General features: G+C 41.8%; 1 protein-coding gene across 1 annotated transcript; it reads left to right on the forward strand.

Annotated features, from left to right (window-relative positions):
- The first annotated feature begins 5,271 nt into the window (after window positions 1-5,271).
- LOC119029224 (transcription factor jun-D-like) lies at window positions 5,272-7,873 on the forward strand. Its single transcript, XM_037115917.1, has one exon. It carries the CDS (start codon window positions 5,963-5,965, stop codon window positions 6,782-6,784), a length of 822 nt encoding a protein of 273 aa, XP_036971812.1. The 5' UTR covers window positions 5,272-5,962; the 3' UTR covers window positions 6,785-7,873.
- The last annotated feature ends 765 nt before the right edge of the window (window positions 7,874-8,638 follow it).

Below are 8,638 nucleotides of genomic sequence, written 5' to 3' on the forward strand. Positions count from 1 at the left end.
CTGAAATGAATAAAATCCTAAAAACACATCAAACAAAAATCCCATTCATGTCCCTTTAACAAGATGAGTAATAGCAAAAAGTCCCGGCTCGGTCACCAGGATAACAAATATTGGCATTTAACATTTCCGCAAACCGCAGATAAATCCAAGGTTGACATTTGTTCCAAACCTTATTAGCCACCTTTCACATCAACAAGTGGAGGTGATGTTGGTCGTGTCAAGTCACACCACTAGATATTTTTGAGGAAACCTGTGGATGTTTCCAGCCTTTTCTGTGGCGTCAAAACTGTATATTTTTCCAGGGAAATCAGACCATCTCTGTCTGCAATCATGGCATCTATAACAGGTGTTTTAAGCCTAAACATTTTTTTTTTCCTAACCCTATGATGATGATCCCTCCACTGAACCACAGAACAGTTTGGCTTGCCTTTCATCGTGACTTTGTCTGTGGCTCAAAAGGTTTGAAAACCACTGCTCTAAACTCAGAATGATCACGTTTGACAGAGGTGTAAGTTCTGGTAAATGAGATGTAAGATAAGGTGCTGTTTGACATCTGTTATTTTGAGCCCACATGCCCACAGAGAGTCACATACCTGCCACTCAGGCACTGTGACATTTTTGGAGAGGATCAAGACAGGCCTTGTTCAGTATTTTCACACGTCCAAGTACACTTGCCAGATCAGTTTTAAGTGAAAACAGCGAAACTCTTCACTTGTGTGTTCGACCCTCACAGGAAATTCACAAGAATTTCATAGATGTGAAGATGAAAGCAAGCCAACCGTTAAAGTTTCTGTCTCACATCAGAAGATGGACGCTTGTTTCTATTAATACCTTCAAAGGGCCTCAAGCACAATCCACACATCAACCACATGTTGCTCACTGCAGCACAAAACGTTCCTGATCTCTTTTGGGCGTCGGTACAGCGGAAATTGAACCGTTTCAGCCCATGCCAAGCATTCCTGACAGCTCATCCCTGTCCGCCTTGGCTTGCAGCATTAACTCACAGTCACTGATAAAAAATGATTGTCGGAGGCCTGAGTCTACTCTTCACGTCATGTCAATTCGTGTACAAAGTATTTAGACTATTTAGCTGTCATATGACACATAATTACATTATGACACACTACTGGGCTATTTAGTGTTTTACAGGCAGAACATTTCTGAATATCATGTCAGGACTGTTCGTGCCAACAGGCCAACAAAATCACAAGCATAAATGTTGGCAACGTACATTTCTACAAACAATGGATATGTTTAAACTTGACATTTTTTTCATGATTTACGTTTCTGTAGATTAATTTTCTATTTTATGTTGTGACAAAGCAGTACTTATGGTCGGGTCAGGTTTAGGCACAAAAAAAAACATGGTTAGGGTAGGAAAATATTATGTTTTTGCTTGAAATACCTGATTTTGTCTCCACAAACATAGCTGGATATGTCCAGAGGTCTTGTCAAAGAACATGGATTTGTCACCATAAGTAAGGCTGGAAATTGTCTTGAGGTTTCTTAAAATGATCTGGTGGTTTCAAGATCTGTGGACCTGAGGCAACTGACCTGGTGTCCGGCTGTGTCGGCAGCCCTGGTCATTAAGGAAACATGGAGCTTTTGGGTGATTTCCTACCTGATAAGCAGTACATGGTCATTCTAGTGTCACCTTTAACGATTTGTGGTGGGGCGTCTAGAGTTTTGATAGCACTGTCAGTGGTCAGCTGGTCTATTGGATGCATTACCATGATATTCAGCACAGACATTTATGTTGCCCAGAGGATGACTCTTGTAGCACCCCTGATTTTTCATCAGGAGATGTCCTTGCTGTTGAACCACATGTTCTGCTTTACCAGTAAAATATCTCTACCAGGAAAGTCAGTTTTTTAAAAAAATTTTATTTATTTGGTTGTGTGTTGTTTGGAAATTGAAATTGAAATCCATTGTACATTCAGTGTTGTCCTCATTTCCGTTTTCTTCCAGTCCATTTTACTGTTCACAATCCCCTCCCTCCTCTCTACTCCACCACACTGGAATAACTCCTTTGTTTATTTCAAAGCACCCATTTCTTTTCTTCAAGCGTTTTTCATCCCTTGGCCACTTTGGTACAAGCCGTCACCAGGAACACTGGAGTTGGTAGTTTACCCAGTTGCGCCATTGCTGTTAAACAGGAGGTTCCTGCTCTCAGTGAGTTTCCCGAACAGAACAGAATCAGAAATAAACTGATCACAAGATTTGGGGGAAATTATTTGACCCGACAAGTACAATATCTAAAGAACAAATTCCTTTGAATGTCATCAACATTTATGGACAATCTTTAAATGAGAGGGAGCAAAACTTCACTCGCAGAAAAACTAAAAATGTGCCTTATCTCCAAATGTCACATTTTGTACATTTTGATTGTGTTCAAGGGAAAGAGAATGAAAGAAAGTGTGGTGTGTGTGTGTGTGTGTGTGTGTGTGTGTGTGTGTGTGTGTGTGTGTGTGTGTGTGTGTGTGTGTGTGTGTGTGTGTGTGTGTGTGTCTGTGTATGTGTGTGTATGTATTACATCCTTTTCCAGCTACCCTTTTCTTTCTTTTAGACTCAACACCCCCACTCTCACTACTCTGATATTCAGGCAAAAATATCTCTCCTCTGTTGGTTTACCCCAACCCTTCACACACACACACACACACACACACACACACACACACACACACACACACACACACACACCTCCATTTCCGCTGTAGTGTTAAGAGATCTGACATCACAGGGTTTATCATGTGATCCACCCACACGAAGCTTTGCACTGATGGATGGGGCCTACCTGTGACGCACATACCCCCTCTGTGTAACCCTTTACAGTCCAGAGCCACTGTTTGATGAAGGACACAAGAGACACGATATTTAGCCCCACATACTTTTTGGGTTGGCTAAGCCTTTCTTCATTATTAAATCTTTACCTTAATAAATTGATTGTCTGCTGTTTGCATCTGTGTATTTATGAAAATAGAGCAACAATCACATGAGAAAGGAAGAAACCAAACATGGACTTCTGCAATTACCAGGAATATAAAGACTGAAATACCTGAGGACAGTTTTACATCAGTAATTCTAAGCATGTTTACTGTAACTTGAGGTACACAAATGGGGTATGCAATTGTACAAAAGTGAGTAGTGGTAGAATGATAGCAGCACTGGTCAGAAAACATTGTTTATTCAGATTATTGATTATTATCAAGATTATTCACTGAAATAAAATTAGTCTATTGGATGTGGGAGGAGGTAATGTCATGGAAATCAAAAATAAAAATGCTCTTAACAGAGAGGTGGGAAAAGGGCTGAACTTAAACACTGTAGGTAAAATAGGCAACTAAAGGAAAGTAAAATCTGTCATGCAAAATTTTAACTCTTGGGTGGAAATTTAAATTATCATAAGACTTTTCATCAGATGACTGTGTTGGGTGCGAGACCAACTCCGAGACATCTTGAAAGCTGTTAACTGACCAGAGGAAGTGTTGAAATCAGATTGGTTTCAGATTCAACTTCTCCTAATTCTGCTGTGCAGGAATACAACTAATGTCTCAGCAGAAGTACGCAGCAGGATGTCTTAGTTTCATGTCCAGAATTATGCAAGACGATACTTCCACTGTATCTTCCTGTTCGGTAACAATAACACTTAATTTACATATTAATTATACTAGTGTGAAAAAGTAAACAACACATGTACCAGTCAATAATCACCATGACACCAAACCTCTATGTACCACCTCAGTGTTTGTAGTTTCTCCCTCCTCTCCATGGCAATAGAGCTGCTACCAAAGATCATCTATTGACAAAATGAGCCACTCTGTGGATGCTCTAAGCAGCACAGTAGTTTACAAAATTTTAACACAAGAAGGACCTTTTATACTGTTCTTTCCTGGAAAATAATTGGAGATTAGCACCTAGCTAGTGTATGTTACTTAAAAAGAGGTCATATTTGGCTAAATATAGTCGCTGTGTTTTGGGAAAACCCACAAAAAAAAGAAAAAAAAAATCTCTCAGACAGTGGTTGATAAGAAAATTAAGCTTCCTTTCTGAGGGGAAAAAAAATCAGCATTTGCAATCCAGGAAAAACCAAATATGAGACAAATACGAGACAGCCAAGACTGGCGTTAGTCACACTGTCAACTTTCAACAAACCCGCAACTTAAGTATTGTAAAGCTGGTCCTTTACATTAGCAGTTCATAATACTAACTACTCTTTCTTACATTACCTATGTCGAGTTGGCAGCCATGTTGGTGTTGGTGAAGTATATTGTGTGATATGATGTAGTTCACGTAGTTCATGTAGTGTTTAACACAAACTAGATGATATTTTACTTAATTTATAACAAACTGTGACTTTATTTACATGTAGAATTATCTTTTAAATTGACAAACCTCATACATGTGATTCATTATCAAAATTGCCTTTCTCAATTCGGTACCACACAATATTTTTCTAAAATTAGGTCCCAGTGGGTCCACCTGAAGGGCTGTATGTCTGTCCTCTATAGGCCTACATTACACAAATATTCTAATTAACTGAAACAAAGTTAAATAGTAGTTTGTAGTCCTTTAAACCGAAAATCATGTCATGTCATATCATTATCCGTAACCGCTTATCCCTTTCCATGGGGTCACGGGGTGTTGCTGCTGGAGCCAATCCCAGCCTTGTCTCAGGGTGAGGGCAGGGTGCTACCTGGACAAGTCGCCAGTTCATCCCAGGGCCCTCACTAGTGAGCAATGTGGGGTTCAGTATCTTGCTCAAGGACACTTCAACATGCAGCTCAGCCTTGCCCGGAGCCGGGATTTGAACCAGCAACCTTCTGATCACTACCCGCTGAGCCACAGCCGCCCGCTAAACCGAAAATCAGTAAGCATTTTTTGCACATCTGGTTCCCTCTTCTCTCCTTAGTCCTGGTGATGTTGAAGTCATAGGTTAATAGCCTCAGATAAGTTTTCTACTTTTAGCGATTTACACTTAAAGAAATCACAGTGGTTTTAAAAGTTAATCTATGAAGATTATCTTGCACAAAATGTGCAAGTATTTGTCACAGAGATTATTTTCAGCAATATTCCAAACTCCAATGGAAAAATCCCTCCATCTTATTGTTGAGGGAACCAGATGACCAAAAGACACTTTACTTCTTTAATCAACTTTATATAAAAAACAATCAAATGTACAAACACATCAGACAAAATAAATAAATAAATAAAGGAACAGAAAAACATGACATTACAATAAATAATTACTGCAAATTGAATTTGCTTGGGGTTGCAAAGTTAAAAGAGAAAAAAAGGTACTTTTCAATAAATTATTCCTCTTTGTACAGTTTAACAGGTTTTGTTACTTTTTCCGCGTGTGCCAGTCAATCAGTGCCAGATTTTTTATATATCCTCTAAATTCACACAAGAAACCTATAAAGTATCATAAAGCCTTAATTTTGTGTTTTGTAATTTTGGCTTAATCTATCATCATCACTTCTACACAATATATATATATTTTTTAGTCAAGCCAAGAAAGTAATCGCGTGTATACAAACGTAACATAAATGTGAAATAAAGATTCTGGTTCACCACTTCCGGGTTAGCCTACAAAAATACGTCATCGCTAAAACAGAATTAAACAAATTTAATCCACGGGCAAAGCAGCACAGAGTGAGACCTCTCTCTCGTCTGCGCCTCTTTGATCAGCGTTGTTGAAATAAAAGTGTGGAAAACGTCATTTCTGCCCAGTGCGCGTGCTCTGATGTGACATAATGGAACGTGCGAGCCTAGAAAAGCTCGAGGCGGCGCGAGCGGGCACACAGTACAGTCAGGTCCGAGCAGCAGGCTGAGGTGTCCCAACGTTAATGAGGCAGGACATCATTCATTGAACCAAGTCGTTCGCTCCTCTGAGGTTATGGGCACGGCTCCGTTCTGAGGGAGCGCCGAACACTGCGACTAGTCATTTCGAAAAACGGAAATAATGATGAAGAAGGATATTAACTTGAGCCTGGCGGACGACGCTGACCTCAAGCCGCATCTCCGCGACGCCGAGAGCCTCCTCAGCTCCCCGGACTTGGGGCTGCTCAAACTGGCCTCCCCGGAGCTGGAGCGGCTCATCATCCAGTCCAACGGGATGGTCACGACGACGCCCACCAGCTCCCAGTTCCTCTACCCGAAGACGGTGACGGACGAGCAGGAGTTCGCCGAGGGCTTCGTGAAGGCGCTGGAGGACCTGCACAAGCAGAACCAGCTGAGCGGAGCCGGGCAGACGAGCAGCAGCCTGGACCTGGGCGCCAACATCGCCCCGGTCACCGTGCAGCCGGATCTACCGGTGTACACGAACTTGAACAGTTACGGCAGCGGGCCGCTGGAAACCACCGTCAACTACTCCACAGACACCGTCCCTTTCCCGCCTCCTCCGTCGCATCATTTGGGGGCAGCCCCGCCGCAGCCCGACCTCTCTCGGGTCCAGCCGCTGAAGGAGGAGCCTCAGACGGTCCCCGACGTGCAGAGCTTCGGGGACAGTCCACCGCTGTCTCCCATCGACATTGACTCACAGGAGCGCATGAAAGCCGAGAGGAAGAGGCTGCGGAACCGGATCGCAGCCTCCAAGTGTCGGATGCGCAAACTGGAGCGGATCTCCAGGCTGGAGGACAAGGTCAAGACGCTAAAGAACCACAACGTCGATCTGGCGTCAACGGCGAGCCTGCTGAGGGAGCAAGTGGCCCAGCTGAAACAGAAAGTCCTCACCCATGTCAACAGCGGCTGCCAGCTGCTGCCACACGAAGTCCAGGTCCACTAGTCTGAGGACATGACCTGCAGTCGGGCTACTGACCAGCATATAAGCTTCATGGACTTTGTTAATGTTGGTTGCTCTGTATGTAGCCCAGATGTTTGCCGTTCCTAGGGGAATGATTGCCAGGCCGCGTAGGCCAAACTGTACATTAATAACGGTCAGTTTAAATTGCTCTGAACATCAGCGAAGATATCATCATACCTGGTAGAACGCGGTGTAGGATAATGTGTGACGAGACCCTCCCGCTCTGATCGGCCATCAGAAAATACTGATAAGTTGCATTTTATTGAGTAAAAGCAATTTCCAGGATCTACATCTCCACACACGCTCCCGTCCAGTGGGGATGATTCGCCAGTATTAATCGCTAGATTTTTAAATTAAGTGTCGCCAATTGGTCGATTGGGTTTATGCCGAAATAAAGAGCGTTACACTTTGATATATTCGATGATTGAAATGCTGTTCTACCTCGTATGCATGTTTACTGGTGCTCAAATCAACATGGAACTGCATTTGAATTTTTTTGCCGGAATTTTGTCATGAGATTCCCTGATGAGAGAACTAGGCACTTACTGGGAGGGCTGTGTGCTCACCTTTAATGACAGAAGGGATATAATTGTTTTTTGTTTTTGTTTTTTTTTCTGTAAAAAAATGTTTACAGGCTGGCTGTTTCTGTATACAGTCTCAAACATGGACCAAACCGATTTTCAGTATTTGTACAGTGATATGTACACATGTGATACAGATTAATATATGAGGAACTGGTCGTGAGAGAAATTCACACACCCACATTTGATATGACACCCATCATCTACATCTATGGACTAATTAGTTTGCATGTTGTTGACATACTCGAATGTTGCCCACTGCTGGGTGTCAAAGGGTGCGATTTAATCAGTGTTTATTAACGTCAACATTTTACAAACACATGTATTTATCTTTTTATGTTATTTTTTACTCCACTGTGTCTCTGATTCAATGTGTGGTAAGCTTTTTTGTTGCACTGACTGTTGCTGTCACCTCTAGCCTACAGTTACTTGGCTGTATGCTGCTGTGTTCTGAATTAAACGCTGCGGGCAATAAACACTGTTTCCTCCATCTTGGTGAAGCTCTCATTTGCATGCATGTTGGCCAACACATACTGAAGGTCCCAGTCACTGTGTGCAAAACTGACAAAATAAAGCCATTAGTTTAAAGACCATGTTCAGTTTAATTAATGTATGCTGGCACAACATTGACACCATTGTGTCATTATAGTACATTTATAGCCTCCTCCTCTGATGGAGATTGAATTAGTGAAGCCAGTGTTGTGTAATAACAGTGTTTGAAGCATATGTGCAATATTTCTGTCTCACATCACCCGCCTGGTGTCTTTCTCCCTCTGCTGGTTAATTGGGAAATTACAAATGATGCTGCTGCACTAACAGTTGAAGGGACATTTTGTTGAGCATGTTGGGACCTTGAACAAATCCAGGCTGTCCACAGGAAAATAAGGATATGCTTGACTTCTGTGGCCGTCGAACAGAAATCAGATGGAAGTGTGAGGATGGACTATTAATGATTTATTTGAGATATTATTTATTACTCAACAGTGCAGAATTCAATCTGATTAGATGGTGTTCCCTATAAGTAGTCAGTGTAAGAGGATAAGCAGGACACTCTTGATTTTATCACAGTTAAATTATGGCTACAGAAAGTTATTTCATGTCCTTTGTTCCATGTTATTGGTCAGTTATAGTACATCCCATAGTTTTCCCTCTAAATAGGTGTGGTATGTGATATATTATGTTACTGTATAATATGTATACAATAGAGTGGGGGAATATAGGAAATGAATGACCCCAACGGACAATCATTTAGTAT

The sequence above is a fragment of the Acanthopagrus latus genome, chromosome 11 (genome assembly GCF_904848185.1).
Source record: "Acanthopagrus latus isolate v.2019 chromosome 11, fAcaLat1.1, whole genome shotgun sequence".
NCBI classification, from domain to species: Eukaryota; Metazoa; Chordata; class Actinopteri; order Spariformes; family Sparidae; genus Acanthopagrus; species Acanthopagrus latus.

Excerpts from the sequence above, each read along its gene's own strand:
- LOC119029224 (XM_037115917.1), top strand. The coding sequence starts at position 5,963 with ATGATGAAGAAGGATATTAACTTGAGCCTGGCGGACGACGCTGACCTC.